Source organism: Medicago sativa, chromosome 4 (genome assembly GCF_051527215.1).
Source record: "Medicago sativa cultivar Bolivia chromosome 4, Bolivia_mono, whole genome shotgun sequence".
Classification (NCBI taxonomy): domain Eukaryota; kingdom Viridiplantae; phylum Streptophyta; class Magnoliopsida; order Fabales; family Fabaceae; genus Medicago; species Medicago sativa.
This window is the reverse complement of record NC_140752.1, coordinates 32,792,676-32,816,465: the sequence shown is the minus strand read 5'-3', so window position 1 is coordinate 32,816,465 and position 23,790 is coordinate 32,792,676. Positions and strand designations below refer to the sequence as shown.

General features: G+C 34.8%; 1 protein-coding gene and 1 long non-coding RNA gene across 2 annotated transcripts; one reads left to right on the top strand and one right to left on the bottom strand.

Annotated features, from left to right (window-relative positions):
• Nucleotides 1-3,446: 3,446 nt before the first annotated feature.
• LOC146928846 (endoglucanase 8-like) lies at nucleotides 3,447-8,495 on the top strand. Its single transcript, XM_085701017.1, has 7 exons — nucleotides 3,447-3,919; nucleotides 5,373-5,786; nucleotides 6,212-6,304; nucleotides 6,815-6,967; nucleotides 7,116-7,221; nucleotides 7,300-7,466; nucleotides 7,862-8,495. Exons 1-7 carry the CDS (start codon nucleotides 3,692-3,694, stop codon nucleotides 8,186-8,188), a joined length of 1,488 nt encoding a protein of 495 aa, XP_085557143.1. The 5' UTR covers nucleotides 3,447-3,691; the 3' UTR covers nucleotides 8,189-8,495.
• A 785-nt stretch (nucleotides 8,496-9,280) lies between these two features.
• LOC146928845 (uncharacterized) lies at nucleotides 9,281-10,665 on the bottom strand. Its single transcript, XR_015008216.1, has 2 exons — nucleotides 10,448-10,665; nucleotides 9,281-9,508 (listed from the first exon to the last, which is right to left on the bottom strand). It is a non-coding gene; the product is annotated as an uncharacterized LOC146928845 (long non-coding RNA).
• Between the last annotated feature and the right edge of the window lie 13,125 nt (nucleotides 10,666-23,790).

Here is a 23,790-nt window from a genome sequence, read left to right as displayed (position 1 = left end):
TAATTTTAATGGTGTAATAATTATTTTTTAAAATTATTTTTAATTATTAAATTTTAATATTTTGATTTTTTAAACAAATAAAAAATGTTTTTTTAAAAAATTTCGTACACAATTTGCCAGGGGTTAACCCCTCGCAATGTCCCTGGCATGTGATGCTGACACAGTCTTCAAAAGCCTGCATTGACCAGAGTGTGTCATAAAAGCCTGCAATCATGCAGACATAATTTGCCAGGGGTTGTGCCAGGGCCTATGCTAGGAGCGCATTTTGCCAAGAGCTAAACCCCTGGCAGGACAATTTGCGATGAGCAGATTTGCTAGTGATTCTGCTCCTGGCAAAACCCCTGGCAAAACCCTTGGCAAACGTCCAATTGCCAAGGCTTTTAGCATTTTACCAGGGCTTCTGCCCCTGGCAAAATGCAACATTTCTTGTAGTTAAAAAAGCAAATTGAATGCAATTTGCATTTAATTTAATGAAAATAAGTAGGAGTAAAAAAATAATTGGTAAAGATGATTTTCTCGAAACAACATTATTAAATATGATAAAAGTTTATCATTTTTGCTCTTAAAAGCTAATCTCAATTCGTTGAGATAATACATAATTTATGCAAAGACCATGGTTCGAATTTCGATCGCACAATGTAATTTGTTGATGGAAATTGTGAACATACTTTGAGCTATTTTACATGATGAAACATTTGCTTTGATCTATAAAGAGCCGTATGTGCACTAAAGGCTGACATTTTTCAAGCCTAAACTTTACCAAAGGTGCAATAAAGATAAGCAGCTATTATTTTTCAAATCACGCTGTTTGTTATCTATAATATTGATTTGAGTAAATAGGCAATTACCCCTTTGAAATTGTAAGTTTCGGCAATTATCCTCTGAAATTAACAAAACTTCAATTACCCCCTTGAAATTGCACAACGTTAATCAATTTACCCCCTCCGCAAGATTCTTCTGCTAGTCAACATAACGTTTTGCAAATACCCCCCCTGAAGTTTAATACTTATGCAAAATGTCCCCTAAACTTGAAAATTTATATTTTTTTCTTCTTATCCTTGACTAAAAAGATATTAAAGGCAAACAATTAACAGTAAACTTTAATACTTTAAACTCTACAATATTACAATTAACATTTGGATCATTTATTAAAATCCAATATTTTAGATAACAAGAGACAAAACAATATACTAGTCCATAACCACTTTTTAATACTTTATTAGATATGGAAATCCAAATTAAACTCAATAATACTTCGTTTGTGAATACAATGAGCACGTGACAATCATAATGAGATGGAAAACTAATGCATGACAAACATAATGAGATGGTTTAATTAGAATAGTTTCAGATCTAGATTTTTCTTATTTACCAGATTTGAGATGGTTTAGATTGCATAGCAAGAATAAGAATATATTATAGAAAGTAGAACAATCACAACTTCCTAAGGTTGTTCTAGTATTAAATTGTAGGCTACAATTGTGATGTGGTACATTGGAAGGTGGTAGAAGAATGGGAATCCATCTTGGCAGAATTGGCTTGAATGACTGCTAAGGGTTTTCTAGTTAGGAAATATACTAGAAATCTACTTTTGTTTGGCAGATGATTTTTATGTGTTAGCTTTGTCAGCTATGTGTTGCCACTTGAAAGTCCTCTCTGAATGACAAATTAGAACTTTTAATTAAAGGATCTCTTCAACATGTGCGGGGAGAATATGCTAGCTTTCTTGATTCATATTGGTGCATCTTCTCATTTTCCAAAAGACAGCTCAATAGAGTCAAATGAAGAAATTAGCAATAGCAAAGCCATATATTTTGACATCTTGGTAATTCTTGGTTATGCCAATCATATGTAATTTATGTGCTTCATTATGTATGTCATGCATTAGTTTTCCATCTGACAGGTGTGGCTGTACTTTGCTATGCTGACTTTCATATCATTAGGCTCTAATACATGGCTAATGTTTGATCGTTTTAGGGAACACATATGGTTGTATACCATTAAAACTTAGCTAATATGCTCAAAAAGTCAATGATAATGCAGTCACTTTAAGGATAAGAAAAAAATATATAAATTTTCAAGTTCAGGGGGCATTTTGCACATAAGCGCAAAACTTCATGGGGGCATTTGCAAAACGTCAAGTTGACTAATAGAAAAATTTGACGGAGAGGGTAAATTGATTAACGTTATGCAATTTCAGGGGGTAATTGAAGTTTTGTTAATTTCAGGGGAGCAATTGACGAAACTTACAATTTCGAGGGGTAATTGTCTATTTACTCGTATTGATTCATTTCGATAGTAGAAAACAGGGCCATCATATATCTGTCAGAAAAATATTAAAAGACTCGTACATTTGCATTGGTAGTGTAAAATTGCGATAACCATATAAACAATAATTGTATTTTTTTTAAAGGTCAAAATAAAATATATATTAAACAATAAAAATAAGTCCTATCGGCACAAGGTATATCGGAAACGACTTATTAAAAAGTAGAGTTAAACACAAAGTCTGAAAGCAAATGGAAAAAAGAAAATAGGATAAATTACACTAGTTAAGCAAGGAATATGGTGGTTTTCTAAGTTAAGTCTGAAGATGAAAATAAATATAATGATTTTTATTTAATTCTTTATTTTAAGCTTTTTAAATGAAAAGTATTAAAAAAATATATTTTTTGTTGATTTGGATCAGCCACATCATGTAATTGATAGACACGTCAACAACATGCATGTTGTAATAGATAGGGTAACGTTGTAAATAGTTTTTTTTTTTTTTGACAGAACGTTGTAAATAGTTAGAAACTAAAATTAACAATTTAAAATTTAAAAAACTTAAAAATTAACTCAGTATTTTGTTCAAACTTAAAGGATTCAGAAAGATATTTGACCTAAAAAAATTGATAGACATTTTTAAAAAATTTATTGAAAAATATGAGTGACGTATTATCCTAAATATGACCCCACTAACGATAAATTAAATTGATAAATTATAGCTCCATATTTTGTAAGTTATAGTGGTCACCATCATAACTTTTTTTAAGAAAAAAATCCGTTATTAGTTACGAATTTTTCTGCAACATCGTTGAAAAACTAGCTTCTACGAAATGTGTATAGTTACTATTATAAAACAAAACAAAAAATATTAGAAACATATAAAATTTTAGATTGACAAGGTATCGTAAATTGTTTTCTAATTTATTTATTTGAATAGAAAAGCCGTCCCTTCATACATACATTTTTTTTTATATAAAGTAAAGAAAAACGTTTTCAAAAAAATTCCTCAAAGAAGCGACTTGCATTGAGCATAAACTATGGAATAAGGGAAAGGCCAAAAGAAATAAACATCGAATGGAGTCACTCTTTGTGAATGTGTGATTCTTATGATTGATCAAAAAATGAAGTGTAGCTTAAGTAGGACACTATTTAAGTAAGTGACCATTAGAAGCACAATAGCAACCTTTCCAATGCTTCCTAACTAAAATTCACCCACTTCATATTCCATACATAACTACCTCCTTCTTTTATTGCATGAACATTCATTCCGTTTTTCTAACTTGTGATCTTTAATTCTTTGTTTAGATTACTTGCTTAATTCTTAAGAAAAACTTGTATATATACACCCTTCTTTCAAGTCCAATAATACATTATCACTTTTAGATAAAAAAAATAATTCTTTAATTTCTATATTTTTATTATGGGGTTGGAGAAAAGATTTGTGATGATGGTGGTTTGTATCCTTTTGGGTATAAGTGAAAGAAGCATGGGTTGGAAGCATAATTATGGAGAAGCATTGTCAAAGAGCATATTGTTCTTTGAAGGGCAAAGGTCAGGGAAATTACCACCAACACAAAGAATGACTTGGAGGAAGGATTCTGCATTTGATGATGGATTTCAACTTTATGATGATCGATTCTTTGATAAGGTAATTAACTTTCTTTTTAATTTAATTTTGCTTCTCTTCATCTACATTTTCATATTAAATATTTGGCATTGTTTTTATATTGTATTGGGATATGATTGTGTACGTTTTGAATATATAGGAAATGTGACTGGCTTCTAGTCTAGAGAAAATTGAAGAAATTTAATAAACTCTTGACTCCCTTTTAAGAGTATTTTTATTTTATTTTTGGTTTTTTTAACATGTGTCTCTTGCACCTTTTTATTTGATTTTTTATTTTTTGGTTCAAGAAATCTAGTGGCTGGGTAGTACGGGGTTCGAACTCCACCCAATATATAATTTTCATTGTAGCTACCAACTAAATTGTGTTTACAAACTTATTTGAATATTTCCTTTAGATTGCATGATATATCATAAATAGATTCACATGCATAATAAGTGTAGATGCAAGGAAAGGAGAAAATGATGTTTGAACATCAATATGAGATATCAAATACTACAACGTATGTTTTTTAGGAGTAATTTAAAATGAGAAATATTATCTTGTCCCTTAGGATGTAAGTTAATAAATCAAATATAGAAATAGTTTATTAGAATGTGCGCATTACATTTATCTTTAACTTTTTTAATGAATTGAATGCACACAATTTTAATTTTTTTTTAGGTTTCTTAACATGTGCCATAACGCCCTAACGACACAAATTAGCATTACCCTTTTAAAAATCTATGTGTGGTGTATGAAATAAAAAGCAAATGAGAGATAAAGATAGTAGTACTAGTAGTATAAGATTTCATATGCGGTGTCTTAAATATGATATTTCAATAATACAATTAAAGAGAAAAATTATGATGACAATATATGTTGTTCTCTTTTAAAAATGAGAAGTATAGCCAAAAGGTCCAACATAGCCGGGTCATGTATTTTTTTATTTTTTTTTATGGAAGTTGAGTCATGTTTTTCTGGTTGATACAAAGGAAGTTGGGTCATGTGTTCTCTGTTGTTCAAGACTCAAGTTAAAATATGAGAAAAAAAATATTATTTTCATTGGTATTTTTATTGAAAGGTGCACAATTTCAATTATTGTTACTAAATAATGAATTATCTAGCAAAAAATGTGCCATCATATAACTAGTAACATTATAAAATTTGACAGGTGTATCAATAAGTATTTTAATAGACTGTTAACTTACAGAAGAACGTATTAAAAAATATAACATTTTATATTCAGAAACATAAAATATTGTAGTTTTTTATTTCTTAATTAGTCCTTTTAGAAAATTTGTTAGCCTGAATTAATTTTAGATATATATAATCAGTTAATCAAAATTAAAATATAAAACTATATATATGACTTAATTAAGTGACGAGTGGAACATGGAAAATTAAAATGGCTCTTTGCAGTTTCATAAGACAAGTGCTTATTTTGAGTGACAAGTGCTTATTATTTTGTTATTTTATGTTTATGTATGTTACTAGGTTGACTTGGTTGGTGGTTACTATGATGCTGGCGACAATGTGAAATTCAATTTTCCAATGGCATTTTCAACAACAATGTTAGCATGGAGTGTAATAGAGTTTGGAAAATTCATGGGACCAGAACTTAACAATGCACTAGATGCAATAGGTTGGGCCACTGATTATTTCCTTAAAGCCACAAATACCCCTGGGTTTGTTTTTGCACAAGTTGGGGACCCACATGGTGATCACAATTGTTGGGAGAGACCTGAAGATATGGACACACCTAGAACAGCATTTTTTGTTAGTGCTGAGAATCCTGGTTCTGAAGTTTCAGCTGAAATTGCAGCTGCACTTGCTGCTTCTTCTATTGCATTGAGGAAATTTAGTCGTAATATTGCTTATTCTGAAAGGCTTCTCCTTAGGGCTAAAACGGTAAATAAAAAATATATTTTCTTTTTAATTTTAAATTACATAAAGTTGTCTCAATGTTTTATAAATGCGATCAAATCGGCCGATCCAACTAGTTGAACTTGATCTCGTAACCAACCAGCTTGTGGGTTGGTTTAATCTAGTTTTTTATCTCTTGACCTGATCAAATTGGTTGATTCAACTGGTTGAACCGAGGACCAACCAGTTTGTGGGTTTGTTTAATCTCGATTTAAATTTAGTTTGGTTAAACCCGTTCAACCAAGTTTGGTTCAACTAATTCTAGTTTTTTATATGTTTTTTTTTTGTATTTTTAAAATTCATTTTTATTTGTCAACGAGTTCAACTGTGGTTGAATCAATTGAACCAAAACTTGAATTTCTTTTTGGTTCTATACATGATAATTTTTTTTTCCTTTTCTTTGGAATCAGGTTTTTGAATTTGCAGATAAATATAGAGGATCATACAATGACAGCCTTGGTCCTTATGTATGCCCATTCTATTGTAATTATGGTGGCTACCAGGTAGGTCTAGTCTTACCTCTTTGATCATTTAAGTGTTGACTTATTTTCATTCCTAAATTTTTATTGTGTTGACTTATTTTCATTCCTAAATTTTTATTTTATGTGGACACTTGTGAATTAATTCTAATACTTTCTATATCCTAAAAATATACCAGCTTAGGAGAATATCTTTGAAGACACTTGCCTCTTCCCTTTATATTCAATATTCATGCCTTGTTTACTACGCTTATAATACAGATAAAAGAGGATATTAATTACTTTAGAGCTACGCAATTATAATGAAACTGAATTAAGAGAGGAGAAATTTTATTGCTTTAACCAAAAGAAATGAAATAAGAAGCTTTAATTAAAAAACAATAGCTAGCACTACTAATAAAAATCCTCAAAGTGATTTGAAAATGAATTAGAAATATGCAAAAGAATCATTACTTAATTTAGAGAGCGATTTGGTTGTGAATTTAGAATACGCAAAAAAATAGTGCTTAATGTGACTTGTGAATATTTTTATAGGACGAATTGGTGTGGGGAGCAGCATGGTTACTCAAAGCTACTAAGCTTCCTTATTATTGGAATTACATTAAACAAAACATTCACAATGTGAAAAACTTTGGTGAATTTGGATGGGATTCAAAAGATGCTGGCATCAATGTTCTAGTTTCTAAGGTTTGATTAAACAAAACATTCATAATGTCTTTTTTTTTTTTATCTTAACATTGATTATTACTATTATGTTGTATATGCTCCCAATTTTTGTCATTGTAACACTTTTTTTTTCTTCTTTTTTTTTTTTTTTTTTTCTAATCACAAGCAGCTTCTAGTTAATAATCCAGCTGCTAAACCTTTTACCCTCAATGCTGACAAGTTTATTTGTGCTGTGCTTCCTGAATCACCCTTAGTTTCAGTCAAATATTCTAGAGGTAAATTAATTATCCACAATTAATCCAAACTATATTATACACATTTAAGCCCTAATACACAAGATTCCATTAAATTAGGTGGGCTTCTATTCAAGACTAGTGGGAGTAACATGCAGCATGCAACAGCATACTCGTTTCTATTTTTGGTTTATGCTGGATATTTGAATAAAGCAAATAAAAAGATTGATTGTGGTGGTGGAGTTTTAGCTTCATCATGGAGACTTAAAAACCTAGCAAGAAGACAGGTATATAGAATCAAAATTTTGATTATCAAATTAGATGCAATTTACTAATTAACTACTATGCATGCTTCTCATTCTTGATTTTGATGGTATGTAAGAGGAAACAAAAGCAAGGAAAAGTAAAAAAAAAAAAAGAGATAAGAAGAAAATAGAATTGGAAATAAAATTAATTTTAAGAAGTTCAATATTTTTCCTTAATCGGATTATAATAATTTAGGGTTAGGACGAGTCTATCCAATAATTGTTTCAATCAGGATTCAAACTTTAGTTTTTTCAAACGATCTGTCCTTAACTAAAATCTCCAAGCACTTAATCATTGATTGTTGGTAGCTTTAATATTAAGACATTTTTTTAAATTGTTTCTTAAGTTTAAATCTTTTAACTTTATATAAATGCAGGTAGATTACATACTAGGAAGCAACCCATTGGGTATGTCATACATGGTTGGATATGGACAAAAGTTTCCTAAAAGAATACATCATCGTGCACCATCATTGCCTTCCATAGATCAACATCCAAGCAAAATCGATTGCAAAGGAGGATCCACTTATTATGAAACCCAAAATCCAAATCCCAATTTGCTTTTAGGAGCTGTTGTTGGGGGACCAAATATCAATGATGAGTATGTTGATTCTAGGGCTGATTTTGTACACTCAGAACCTACAACATATATCAATGCACCTCTTGTGGGTGTTTTGGCTTATTTTAAATCACATCCATCCTAAAGTTAAGCTTATTTTGATTTGTGAGAAAGAAAAAAAAAGAAAAAAAAGAAAATGTAGGATACTTGTACATAATAATTTATAGGTGGCTTTACCATGGTTAAATGTCCATCCAGCCATAGAGAAAAAAAAAAAAACTTAAGAAATTCAGTGGTTGAGATGTTAGACAGACTCTACATACCTTTGTTCTTTTTAGGTATGAAAGTTATTTATGATATAGGGTTGTAGAATGTTGTAATTGCAAAATATTGCCCATAAAGATTATGGATTGTGACTTCTAGTACCAAATATTAATTGAATTATGCTCTTTACACAACTGTTTTTTCTTGTTCCCAACTGAAAAGACAAAATTACTCCTGCGTGAGTTAACTCACGCTAGTGTTAATCTCTACGTGACTTAACTCACGCTCTGTTGGTGCAAAAAACTAGAACAAGAAACTCATTTTCCCTGATTTTCTTCATTCCTTCATTCATTCATACATCCAATTCATTCAATTGCATCTATTTTTCATCATTCATTCAAGCATTCATTCACTCATAATTAAAATACACATAATAAAATCAAAAATATGAAAAATATCATAGTAATGCCAAAGCGCAAGTGTAAATATATTACATCCAAATCCGACCAAATGTCATAAAAATACTACAAATATATAAAAGTCATAAAATAAGAGCCGCCTACCACTCATGTGGACTCCTACTCCTCCTCCGCGGAGCCGACACCTCCTCCAACACGCAATATTGTTGGTGGATAGTCTCCATAACGCGGGCAACAACAAGATTTGAATACACGTCGGGAATCCCCTCCATAGCGCTATCAACTACGGCTCTGATATTTTGGGTGACCTAGAATGGGTTGGGAGGATGTATGGCCCACTTGTAACAACCCGATTTTCAAAACAAGAGTCCATTTTTTTTAAAAAAATAACTCAATGCCATGCACTAAAGGATTCAGGATCGTCTTTAATTTAAAATCAAAGTAAGTAAAACATTTTGAAAGCATTACCAACAATACAATCTGAATCAAATGTCACATTTTATAAAACAATATTAGGCAATGAACTTTTAATATCAAATCATGCACTGCGAAAGTATAAATTAGTGTTCGAGTATTCATTTCCCATGGTAGTATCATTTACAGCGGTGCCCAAACAAAAGAAGTAAAAATACATAAACATAAGACACCACAAGTAAAACATCTAAGCTGATCCTTAACTCTGAACTGGGATGACATGGTACAAGATCCCACCAATGGCATCAAGCCTGACTGCCAAACTGCTACATCTCCAAAGCCTTTGCTATTCCCGCAAAGCACACTCCCTATTTGGATATGGGGCAAAGCCCGATCCACGAATTAATGTAAAGGGTCACGATCTAATAACAACATAATTACAAAAATACTGAAGGCATAACATACTAGCATGGTAAATAACATCAACATAAACATTCCTCACACAAAATATAATGATGCACAATTAGCCTAGCAAATGCAGACTCAATACGAGTATGACACCTATCACGGGTCGTCACATGAAACTGATTCCGAAATTGAATATCGCCACATAGGCCACCACATGGGTGTTACATTCAAATGACTCTAGACTTTGAATACCACCACAAAGGCCACCACTAAGGTGTTATCACCACAAAGGCCACCATGGAGGTGTTACATTCAAATGACACTGGACTTTGAATATCACCACAAAGGCCACCACTAAGGTGTTATCACCACAAAGGCCACCATAGAGGTGTTTCATTCAAATGACTCTAGACTTTGAATATCACCACAAAGGCCACCACTAAGGTGTTATCACCACAAAGGCCACCATAGAGGTGTTACATTCAAATGACTCTGGACTTTGAATATCACCACAAAGGCCACCACTAAGGTGTTATCACCACAATGGCCACCATAGAGGTGTTTCATTCAAATGACTCCAGAATAGATCAAGCCATGCAGGCTGAATAATGCCACAAAGGCTACACCACGAAGGCATGTACACCACAAAGGCTAGAAAATGCCACACAGGCTAAACAATGACGATTACAACTTTTAACATATCAACAGACATTTCATATATTTATTCACAAATCATATGAAAACAAAGCACATCAACATATCATAATCAAGTTGATTGCAAACAAATCCCACACTGGGAAAACACATTCACTTAACATATCGTATTCACAATACACACAATAGCACATACACCATCCAAGCATTTAAGTAACTATGATGTTTAAGAAAGTGCCCCTTACCTGAGCAAAGCATTCCTTATAATGTACAGCTCTACAACTCGTAAGCATCTACCTCGGGAACGTCTCTAAACCCTCGAGCTAAGTATCCTAACAGATACAATAACTTAGGTAAATATCGGCTCTAAAGCTTCCTACCCATTCTAGGTGAAATTCAACTCACTCGGAAATATGATCAACTTCAATAATTCCAAAAACTTAAATAAAATATTTTCCAAAAGAGCCTTCGTCTCAAAACCTCTCAAAACACTTAATCACCATAAATTTGACAAAAGTAACTATGGAGAACTCTCTCTCATCAGAGACTTTTCTTTCGAAAATTTATCTACTCAAAACATTTTTAATACGATCACGAAGTATCGTTTCTTAAATTATTATTTTTTTTAAATATTTCCCCGACTGAATAATATATCACTTTTCCTTAAAATCACCCAAAATAAATATTTTCTCAAATAATTTAAGTCCTCAAGAAATCTTAAAAGATCAAAGCAATTGATAAACTGTTTTCCGTTTTGAAACATCTTTTCGAAACCACTCAAAACTAAGATAAAATGAATCTGACGAATTTTCGACAAAGTCTCCTTTGTGTTTACATCGCATACCAGAGCCTCTGGCTCAGTCAACCTAACACAAATTCACATACAAAATATTTTCACCATTCAACAGTTCAAACATAAAAAATTCGAAATCTGATAGTGTCAGCAGTCCCTTCCAGCGTCAGCTCAGACACATTATTTTCATAAAATCATAATAAATTCATCCGTCGTCGGAACTTCGCGAACCATAGGTCCATTTCGAATATCTCGACGACGCAAAGCCATTGGTCAACTCATTTTCACATTTCAACAGTGTTAAAATGACGAAAATGCCCTTGTACGGTTCAGCCCTTTCATCCGGACAACATTTTTCAAAAACTAATCGGTTGAATCAACTCATTTACTCGTCGAAAGCATAAATATCAAATAAAATTCACAGTCCAACACTTTTCCAAAAACACTAAAATTTTAAAATGATCCGATCTTAAATTTTCTTAAAGATCTATACTCAATCATCCAGAGTAGGAAAAAGAATATATGTGAGTCAATCCTAAACCTCACATAATTAACTTGCTCTTCAAGTTTCCATTCAAAATAATAGTTTTGGAATCAAAATAATTTTTCGACAAAATGTCATTTATTAACAAAGAAAACATCAGAACAAAATACAAAGTCATAAATTTAGTCGCAGCTAAATTATAGGTCTTACACCACTGCTGCTCAACAATAACCTCCTCGTAGACAGGCCTGAGAACTGTGTACTCGGGAACGGGAGCAGGGCCGATGACAAGAGGATGGGATACACGGTAGAACCATCTCATGTACCCCCATGAATGCATATGCCCCTCGCCCTCTAGGACCAGCTCACCCCTCTGCTGATTGGTAAGGACATGGACAACAAACTCCAAAAAGCACGTAGTCACCTCCGCTTGTTCAAGAGGCCAAATAGATGTAGGAGGTCTGGGAACGGTCTGAACATAGTCGTACTACCTCAGAACCCGCTCCGACAAGTGACGCACCATCATGGCTTTGCCGGCCATGATCCATCTGGAGTACAAGAATATGTCCTGAAAAGGTGTGATGTCTCGTAGTCGCTCGTATGACTTCCAGATGACATGAGCATACTCCATCGAATCAAGTCCCATCCCACACCATGACCACATGCCTAACTCATCCAAATCTTGAAGCGCAAGCAGCCACAACAGATTAACAGTTTTACTGTTCTTGCCGGCAAAAAGGGAGTAGCCAAGCAAGGGCAACAAAAACGCCTTAACACAGACGGGCCTAACAACACTCTGCTCCACCTCCTCCGCCTCTGATAAATCCTCCACCAGATGATTACACCTATTCAACAACTCCTTATAATGCCTTTTCAGGGCTGTGTAACTGACATGAGCACGGCAATGTTTATTCACCTGCTCCACCGCTTCCTCCTATGTAAAACATAACTCATTCTGCAATTGCTCTACGCCCTAGTCATGAAATAACTCATCCTCCTCAATGAGCCTTCCAGTGATGGGGATGTGTAGAAGACACGCCACATCATTTAGTGCGACGGTCATCTCCCCTACGGACAGATGGAAGTTGCTGGTCTCCTCATGCCATCTCTCAGACAAGACACAAACCAGCCCGTGATACCGAAATCATTCACCGGGTCCTAGAACCATTTATTATCTTCTACAACCAATGGTAATGTAAAGTTATCAAGCTTAAGTTTCTTCCCGTGCGAGACACCGGTAATCATATGGTCCATTTGAAACTAAAATAAAAAAAAACAATTAAATAATTAAATTGTCTAACTAAAATAAACAACATATCATTAAGATAAAAATTCAAAGATAAACATCAAATATTCTAAGATGCACATCAAATATTCTAAGTAGTTGTAAAAAAAAATCAAATATTCTAAGTAAAATAACTTAAATATTCTAAGTAAAAAAATTAAATAACTGAAATATTCTAAGTAAAAAAAATGTCACGTATTCTAACAAACACCGTTAAAAGAATAATAAGTAAAATAAACATGAAATATTCTAAGATGAACATCAAATTAGTGAAATAATCATTAAATAAAGAAAATAATAAGTAACATATCATTAAATTAAATAAAGCAATTATACTTACTACTTTATCGCCCCAAAGCTTGCATGCCACGTGTTTACCGAAGTTCGGTAAAAGCGACGACTCATAAGCCTCCCCTAGAAAGCCATCTGGTCCGGCCTCAAACTCCATACCAGGCTCCCCCTGAGTCTCAGCCTGCTGTTGAGGAGGCTGCTCATACTAAGGCTACTCATACTGAGGCTGAGGCTGATATGCCTCCTGTTGATACTCCTCATGATGATGTTGTTGATCCTGATACTGATATTGTGTCGTGTTCACCATCTGGGATGGACCCATCTGTGACGATGATCCCCCGTAGTATCAACCCTACCAAGTCTCGTGCCCCCAACTCTAACTCAACCAGCCATAGGAGGGCGTAGTGCTTGCTTTTCCTTCTGTGCACTACTAGTAGAGGACTCCCTCCCTAACCTAATTTTGTCAGGCCTCTGAGACATATCCCTTTGAGACATATCTGCACAACATTTCAAAAAGCAGAAAATCAATGAGACATTTTCATACAGACATTGTGTCATTTCTAACAATTCAACAAAAATAGTTAAATTTCGGTAGTGTCATTTCAATCCGTAAACTACCACATCGCAATCAAACTAACTATAATCAACATTAACAATCCAATTTCTAACTAATTTCATCATTAACATTGAAAAAATCAAAATAAGATTCATTGAGACATTTTATCAAACACCTAGAGTCCATCTTTCAATCAACTTAAAATCAAACAATTTCAAAACCCTAAAACTACCACATTGCACTCTAAACAACAACTAAACTACAATTTCTAACTTAATTCATCACTAACAATCCTAAAAACACATGCAAGCCAAACTTCTAAAAACCTAAAAATGTCAAATTTCTCCAAAAAAATCATAAATTTAAACAAAACAAAAAAAAGCAATGAAGTAAGATAATCAACACTTACTTGATATTGTGGGAGAAATTGACTTTAAATACGAAAGAATGAAGAAAATCACACTTTGAGGGGAAAAATCGTATTTTGAGAAGTTGGAAATATCAAGTGTTGTGTTTTTGTGTTGCTGTTATATGACTTAAGTCACGTTGCGTGAATTAAATCACACACCGTGACTTAAGTCACGCAGGAAGTATAAGGTGCGTGAGTTAACTCGTGCAGGGGTAATATTGTCTTTTCAGTTGGGAGTGAACAATTTCTGTTGGGTAAAGAGCAGAATTCATATTAATTCCGTTGTTCTATTTTTTTCTTACTCAAATATTTATTCGGCTGTTGAACCAATCTATCTACTTTTACTGTATTATATGGGGAGGTTTTTTTTAAAAAAAAAAAAGAAAAAAAAAGAAGAAGAGTATGATATGGGGAGGTTTGCTCTTCTGCCCTTCCTAATTGCTCATAAAGATTGATATATAAAAGGAACCACCAAAAACTTTTCTCTTAAAATGTGTCGGGAGTTATCTCCCAGACCACTCAAAAAATGAGGAGAATGTCATGAATGAACAAGCGATTATTGAAGATTCAAATTGTAAGGAGATTCTTTCTGATACACACACTTTGTCATTAGGGCTTTGTTTGGACAAGAAGAGAACGTGAAATGAATGAAAGTAAAAGGAAAGATTGTTAAAGGATTGAAAGTGGGTAGAAAGTGTGTAGAAAGTGTGATGATTCTTTAGTTGTTTGGTTTGAGAGATAAAGAGAGGAAAGAAAGCCTTGACTGATTAGTAAATGACTTAACTACCCTTGTGTAAACTAATTTATTTAAAAGTAAATATAAAAATATGTTTACAATGCAATATTAAATATATATTTTTATTTTTCAACCCAAATATATGTTTCTATTTATATTTATATTGTATATATTTACTATAAAATATAATAAAAATACAATATTATATTAAATGCAAAACAAATAAAAAAAATGCTACAAATGGACAAATCACAACACCCAAAGCATGGGTGCTTTAGGCATTTCAGCACAAATAGTGCTTTCCTTGCTTAAATGAGCGGAAAGTTTTCTGGTCGTGGGTCCCACAAAAACCATGCATTCTTTCCACATTCTTTCCATTCTGACAGGGAACCAAACGACGGACGCCCGGATTCCAAGGAACTTTCCATCCTCTTTACCTTCCATCCTCTTTCTTTCCCTGGAAAGAAACAGACCCTAGAACTTTTGATGAGAATGGACCTCTGATGGAGTTGAACATCTGATCAGGTGATTCTTTGAAGTGTGTGTTCCTCTGATAAAAGAATTTGTGCCTCTGAGTGAATGCGATTTTTATTTTACTCTAATGGATGATAAGTGAAAAGGTTAAAAACTGTTTTATTGACACTTGTCCCACTTATATGCTACGATTATGAAACGTTTTCTAACGTGAGTAGTACCTGGATGGTAATAGTTACATAGAAAAAGTTAGTAGATTTTAAAGGCTATTTTTCACACGCCCTATATGTCATGATGAATGGGTTTATTCAATGTCAAATATTTTGTGGATTTAAATGACAATGTGGATTTAACCTGCCAAGAGAATCAGTGGATTTAACATTCCAATGTCAAATATTTTGTTGATTTAAACGTCTACTTCTACAACCAATGAATTTGTGGTTTTAACATCCCAAGAGAATCTGCAGCTCATTCCATTTGAACCAAAAGAATTTCGTATGACCTTTCAACAACATTAACTTTTTTTTTGTTACAAGAAACATTTGAACATCTCTGATTAAACTTCTCAAAGACTTAATTTATGCACTGGCACCTCTCAACTGTCTCTCATAATTCTCTTTGTATAGCTGAAGACATGAAGAAACATAACAACTCTCTGAAATCTTGCAAGTGCCAATACTCTGTCAAAATCAAAAGCGCATAAACACTTAAGGAATTTCTTACAAACTTTCATATCTTAGAAGTTCTTAATTCTTATAGTCAAAACTGAATTATATTGTTTACCTCTCTGATTGTATATCAAGTATAAAACTCAAACAATCTTTTATATGATTAAGTTAGATTGTAGAAGTCTCTTTCATTTGTGATTGAGTAGAGGAAGTCTCTTACTTGTGTGCTTAAGCATTTGTAATCTTTAGTGATTATAATGAAAATTCCTTGGAAGTGCAAGGAGAATAAACTACTCTCAGTTTGTAAGATGAACTAGTATGAATTGCTCTCTCTCTCTCTCTCTCTCTCTCTCTCTCTCTCTCTCTCTCTCTCTCTCTCTCTCTCTCTCTATATATATATATATATATATATATATATATATATATATCTTTGTGTTTTTTTTTCATTGCTACATTTACACTCTTCAAACTCTGAACTGAACTCTGATATGTTCACAAACACATAGAAAAAGTTTGAAAAAATCAATACAATTCAACCTCTCCTTCATGTGTTTTTATCACCTTTAGAATTTATGGCTTTAACATGTAATTTTTAAATTGCAGCAAAAGTTCAATTCATTTACATATTTGGGCCTTTCAGTTGGGACTAATCCACGGAAGTTGGAAACATAGGAACCTAGACTCTTATCTTACTTAGGGAAATAGATATATTAGTTTGGGAGGGCGCATTGTCCTTCTAAATTTGGTGCTTAATTCAATACCTAATTTCTATGCATCCTTTTTGAAAATGTCAGATAAGGTGGTGAAGTTGGTGGTGGCCTTGTGTAACACTCATACTAAACGTACCTAGGAAGTTTAGCATGTGCATTCATTTGATACTGGATACATTAAAATTTATAACAATAAATCTTCGAATGAATAATCTATATACAACAAATCACATTCGTACAAACAATAAATCTTCGAATGAATAATCTATAACCTGTGCCATCAAATCTTGCTCCAAGTGAATTTAGCTTACTCTACGCGAGTCATGACTAACCGGTCCTATAGAATTCCATTTAAATTTCAAGATCGTCAACTCCAATCACCCATATGCGTATACCTTTCTAAAACCATGTAAACTTTATGATTCAACACCATGACGAGCCTTAGCAAGTCAATCAAGCAAAACATAGATTCGAGGGGTACTCATAACTTGACAAAATCCGAGAATCTTGTTATTCCACATAACTTTCACCACTTTAACTTCTTACTTCATGTCTTCACATCCGTAACGTCCATTCCATATACCGGAACCTCTAAACTCTTGGTCTAAGCTCCTTCTTAACTCTTGACACATTAACTTCCAAAGTTACCTTAAACCGAATTGATTCCGTTAATGGTTGTCCATGCCCTTTTTCCCTTGGAAACCTTAGGATTTAATGTGCATTCGATACCTGACGTTATAAAGGGTTTTTATTGCGTCCAAAATTATGTAGACAACCCCCAATAGCTACTGCAGACCCTAGAGACGAACTGACAGTTTTTGAAAAAACTGAAAATTTCGCCCCAGGTTCGCTATCAGCGAATGCTTCTGGAGCAATTTCGCTATTAGCGAAATTTTCGCTATTGGCGAGCTCTTCAGCTCAATTTTCCAAAAAACATATTTTACATAAAAATATTATTTCTCAAGTAACCTAATGCACATCATTCATTCTGAACATCATAAAAAACAGTTCATAACTTTGCATGACAAACATTAACATCAATCAACACAATTCTCGGCACATCATAAATTAATGTCTTAATCATGATAACATTTAACATAAAACTTCTACATAAAATCTTAACTTCGACCGCTTCAAATGGCTTAACTTGTTTCTCTGCCGACTCACTCAACAACCAACGTTAGAACCTTATCCCCTTTGTGCTTCCATGTCTTTTGGCTTCATTCACATATAACTACTGAAACACTTCATCTAACTCTTAACATCGCCTTATATTCCCAGAGGATGTAAACTTCGTCTGCTTGGTTCACCGGCCACCTTCTGGCACGATTAACTCCTTACCAATACTTACTCCAAGGTCCATACTTCCCAATTCGTCTTCATCACGTACTTCGTTCCTCCTGGATCCTATTCAGCTCTCAGGCATCCGTCCTAATCGTCGAATGTTAAATTGAGTTGATCAGGCTCAACTAACAACAACAATTAGAACATTTACCCGGAACTCAATGGTCCCACTACCTTAGTTGTAACTTAATGACCCATGGCACGATCTGAATCGAACTGCTCTGATACCAAATGTAACACCCATACTAAACGTACCTAGGAAGTTTAGCATGTGCATTCATTTGATACTGGATAGATTAAAATTTACAACAATAAATCTTCGAATGAATAATCTATATACAACAAATCACGTTCGTACAAACAATAATATAATACATCTCGTCCATACATGAAGAATATGTCCTTCAAGGTCCATGTCATCCTGCCGCGGTACGAACGTGCACTTGCTGAAATACCCATTAAGCTACAAGCTTGCAAAACCATCCTGCTTATCTGAAACAAATAAGGATTGGGATGAGACATAATGTCTCAGTGAGTTCTACCTAATCCTAGGCTATAGGTAACCTCGGGTGAAACCTACGGTCACCACGTGTCTACAATACAACCTGGCGGTTGATTATACGTGTGTGGTCATGCTTTCCTAGATGGTCGTGCATACTAGATCCGTCATAGGTTCATCTTACTTGTCATAGGTTTTTACCAACATCATACGTGTCATGGCGGTTTAAGGGAGCCTAAGACCGCTATGCCAAGATTCGCTAAACGCATCGAGGCCTAAACAAAACATATTCATGACACGGTCCTAAACCAGACGATTAGGGAAACCTAAGATCGTCATCGGTATAACATTCGTCTCTTGCTCTATTGCACTACTTGTTCATGGCTAACATCATATCATAATCATACATAGTCATATTCATTCATTCATTAGGTTAGCGTTGAACAAACAATCATTAACTTGGTTCATATTACGGAGAGCCCCAGGTGGAGTAACCTTGAGTGCAATCCCATACATAACCGATGAAAACCTAGCTAAGGCACATCGGACTCCCTGAGTGACGTGCGGTCCCCCCTTACGGAGCTTATCCCGTTCTCACGACACCTACATCTTGCTTACTCAGTGACATATGGGCCCCCCTTGCGGAGTATCAGAGCACGTCGGTCCGTCCGACCAAGTAGTAGAGTCGCGTTGTGTCGTATTACAGTTTTGTACTGTATTTGAGTTGTCCTATTTGTTGTTTGTTGTGTAATCCCTAGTATGAACTGGTTAGAGTACAACCATGTTCACATTAATTGTTTTAGTAAGTCGGTGTATTTTTCTTCTGCCGAAGAAGAAAGTGGAGCAGAGTTTTGTCTACTAAGCAGCTGAAGCAGTTAGAACGCGATGGAATCTTGATGTTTTCGTTGATGGCGTCTTTGTCCATTGAGAATCGAGCAGTGATTGATAGGTTGCAAGTGGTGTGCGATTTCCCTGAAGTTTTTCCTGATGAAATTCCTGATGTGTCGCCGGAGAGGGAAGTCGAATTTACAATGGATCATATTCCAGGAACGAAGCCGGTGTCTATGATACCTTACCATATGACGGCATCTGAATTGGCTGATTTGAAGAAACAGTTAGAAGATTTGCTTGATAAGAAGTTTATAAGACCGAGTGTTTCACCTTGGGGAGCGCCGATATTGCTAGTAAAGAAGGAATATGGTAGTATGAGGCTGTGCATTGATTACCGACAGTTGAATAAAGTAACTATAAAGAATAGGTATCCAGTTCCAAGAATTGATGATTTGGTGGATCAGTTAGTGGGTGCGCGTGTGTTTATCACCAGATTAAAGTGAAAGATGAAGATATGCAGAAGACAGCTTTTAGAACCCGTTATGGACATTATGAGTATAAAGTGATCCCGTTCGGTGTCACGAATGCACCTGGTGTGTTTATGGAGTACATGAATCACATCTTTCATGCATTTTTGGATCGCTTCGTGGTTATGTTCATTGATGATATTTGATTTACTCCAAGTTTGAAGAAGAACATGCTGAGCATTTGAAGATTGTTTTGCAAGTGTTGAAGGAGAATAAGCTATATGCTAAGTTATCTAAGTGTGAATTCTGGTTGAAAGAGGTAAGTTTTCTTGGCCATGTTGTTTCTGGTAGTGGTATTGCAGTTGATCCGTCTAAAGTTGAAGTGGTATCACAATGGGAGACTCCTAAGTCAGTTACAGAGATTAGAAGCTTTTTGGGATTGGCTGGTTATTACATAAGATTTATAGAAGGATTTTCTAAGTTGGCACTTCCGTTAACGCAGTTGACTTGTAAAGGAAAAGCTTTTGTGTGGGATATTCAGTGTGAAAACAGTTTTAATGAATTGAAGAAGCGGTTGACGACGGCCCCAGTTTTGATTTTGCCGAAGTCTGATACACCTTTTGCTGTATATTGTGATGCGTCCAAGTTGGGCTTAGGTGGTGTACTTATGCAAGATGGTAAAGTGGTTGCTTATGCATCAAGACAGTTGAGAATTCATGAACGAAATTATCCTACACATGATCTTGAATTAGCTGCAGTTGTATTTGTGCTTAAGATTTGGAGACCTTACTAGTATGGTTCGAGATTTGAAGTGTTTAGTGATCACAAGAGCTTGAAGTATTTGTTTGATCAGAAGGAATTGAATATGAGGCAGCGGAGGTGGCTTGAATTGTTGAAAGATTATGACTTTAGTTTGAATTATCATCCGGGTAAAGCTAATGTTGTTGCAGATGCCTTAAGTAGGAAGACTTTACATATGTCTGATATGATGGTTAAACAGTTTGAATTGCTTGAACAGTTTAGAGATTTGAGCTTAGTTTGTGAAATGTCACCTCGGAGTGTTAAGCTGGGGATGCTGAGAATTGATAATGATTTCTTGAAAAGTATTAGAGATGCGCAGAAAGTTGATGTTAAGTTTGTGGACTTGTTGGTTGCTAGTAATCAAATTGAAGATGGTGACTTTAAGGTCGATGATCAGGGTGTGTTGAGGTTTCGAGGTAGGATTTGTATTCCAGACAATGATGAGATAAAGAAGATGATCCTTGAAGAGAGTCATAGGAGTAGCTTGAGTATTCATCCAGGAGCTACAAAGATGTATCATGACTTAAAGAAGTTGTTTTGGTGGTCTGGATTGAAACGTGATGTAGCACAATTTGTGTACTCTTGTTTGATTTGTCAGAAGTCGAAGGTGGAGCATCAGAAACCTGCTGGGTTGATGACACCGTTAGATGTACCAGAATGGAAATGGAATAGTATATCCATCGATTTTGTGACGAGTTTGCCGAATACTCCTAAAGGGAATGACGCCATTTGGGTGATTGTTGATAGATTGACGAAGTCGGCACACTTCATTCCGATTAATATTAGTTTTCCTATAGCTCAGTTGGCAGAAATTTATATTCGAGACATTGTGAAGCTGCATGGTGTTCCTTCAAGCATTGTGTCAGATAGAGATCCAAGATTTACTTCTAGATTTTGGAAGAGTTTGCAAGAGGCCTTAGGCTCTAAGTTGAGATTGAGTTCGGCTTATCATCCTCAAACAGATGGTCAGTCGGAAAGGACGATCCAGTCACTCGAAAACTTGTTGAGAGTTTATGTACTTGAACAAGGGGGAACTTGGTATAGTCATCTTCCGTTGATAGAGTTCACATATAATAACAGTTACCATTCAAGTATTGGGATGGCGCCTTTTGAGGCTTTGTATGGTAGGAGGTGCAGAACTCCGTAGTGTTGGTTGAGTCAGGAGAGAATGTTGTTTTAGGACCAGAAATTGTTCAAAAGACTACTGAGAAAGTAAAGATGATTCGAGAAAAGATGAAAGCGTCGCAGAGTCGACAAAAGAGTTATCATGATAAGCGTAGGAAAGGCCTCGAGTTTCAGGAAGGAGATCATGTATTTCTAAGAGTTACTCCCATGACCGGTGTGGGTCGCGCATTGAAGTCAAATAAGTTGACCCTGAGATTCATTGGTCCGTATCAGATATCGGAAAGAGTTGGAACGGTGGCTTACCGGGTGGGTTTACCACCGCACCTTTTGAATTTGCATGATGTGTTTCATGTGTCGCAGCTTAGGAAGTATGTTACGGAACCATCTCATGTGATCCAAAGAGATGATGTGCAAGTCTGAGACAACCTTACGGTTGAGACCTTACCAGTGAGGATTGAAGGTCGTGAAGTGAAGAAGTTAAGAGGCAAGGAGATACCCCTTGTGAAGATCGTTTGGGACGGAGCGACCGGTGAAAGCTTGACATTGGAGCTAGAGAGTAAGATGCTGGAGTCCTATCCCGAGTTGTTTGCTTGAGGTATATTTTCGAGGACGAAAATTCTTAAAGTTGGGGAGAGTTGTGACGCCCTCTTTAATTATTTAATTATTTTTGATGAGTTTTAGAATATAATCATATATTTATGTGATTTATATGAGAGTTATATGATTTATATGAGATTTATGTGATTTATGAGATTTACGTGATTCATATGATTTTACTTAATATTGTAGGTTCAATTTTCTTGTTATGTGTATTTTCTTTGTGTGCCAATTTCTACATAAAATGTTAATAATGTAATCTTTATCTATCAATTTAATAATTCTAGTTTGGCTACTTATTGTGCCAAAAGTATTGACGTTTGGTGGTGGTGAGCTTTAGCTATATATAAGTAAGTATATCCTAGTAGTTTGTTTTGTAACATAATTACAACGAATATATCATAATATAATTTCTTAGTTAAAATAATAATTATTTCTAAATAGGAAAGAAAACGAAAGAACAGTGTGCACGCATACAATTTTCTTAGTGGGCCATTCTGACCTAGAGTGAGAGTAGTCAAAAAACCCATATATCATGCCTATAAAATAATTAGGGTTGATGGTTTTAAAGGAAACAAAGAGAGAAACCGTAAGGAATACAATTGCAATCTCCTAGTGCCGTCACCGTGAGGGAGGAAGCCAACGTGGATTAAATTGTGAGGTCTTGAGGCATAACAAAACCGAACAAAAGTGTATCATAAGGAATTAGCATAGATTACAAAGTCGCTACGGACAAAAGGATGATGCGGATCTGTTAAGCTGCTTGGGTTCATCATCTCTGTTGAGTTCAATAACGTGTTTGAAAGCTTAAATCCAGGTAAGGGTGAGACTAACTTTCAATATTATTAAGGGTATAATTCTGTAGAATGAATTTAACATGAATTGGGTTGAGATTTTGTGAGAATTGGGAATTTAGGTTTATGATCGATTTTGATGATTGAACCATGAAAAGATGTTAGAATGATGCAAAACCTGTGTACAGACCTTAGATATTACCTAGGGTTATAATTAGATGCTAATTGGATGAAAGAAACATGAGGATAGATGAAAAGTTGTGATTTTTAGGTTTCTGGCCGTACTGGCATTTATCGCTCGCAACTGCGAGCAGCAACACTCACAACTGCGAGCTGTGAACCCACCGCTAGCCACTGCGAGTAACATTACTCGCAACTGCGAGCAACCCAGGCACTCGCAACTGCGAGCAACATTACTCGCCACTGCGAGCTAGACCATTGAGCTCGCCACTGCGAGTAGATCACTCGCCATTGCGAGTTAAGCTGTTAGTTGCCCAATTTGTTCCCCATGCGATCCTTTTGCACGTATAGTCATGAGCTGATCTTAGAAGTGAGAATGAGGGTTGTTTATGATGTTTTCAGAAGTTCCAGAAGTCTCTTTAGGTGACTGAAATTATTAATGATGAAGCATGAGTAATATTATGATGTATATGTTGATGTAATTCACTCCTCCAATGATGTTAATACATTCAAGCACTGTTATATGTTGTAATTTGCTGTTATT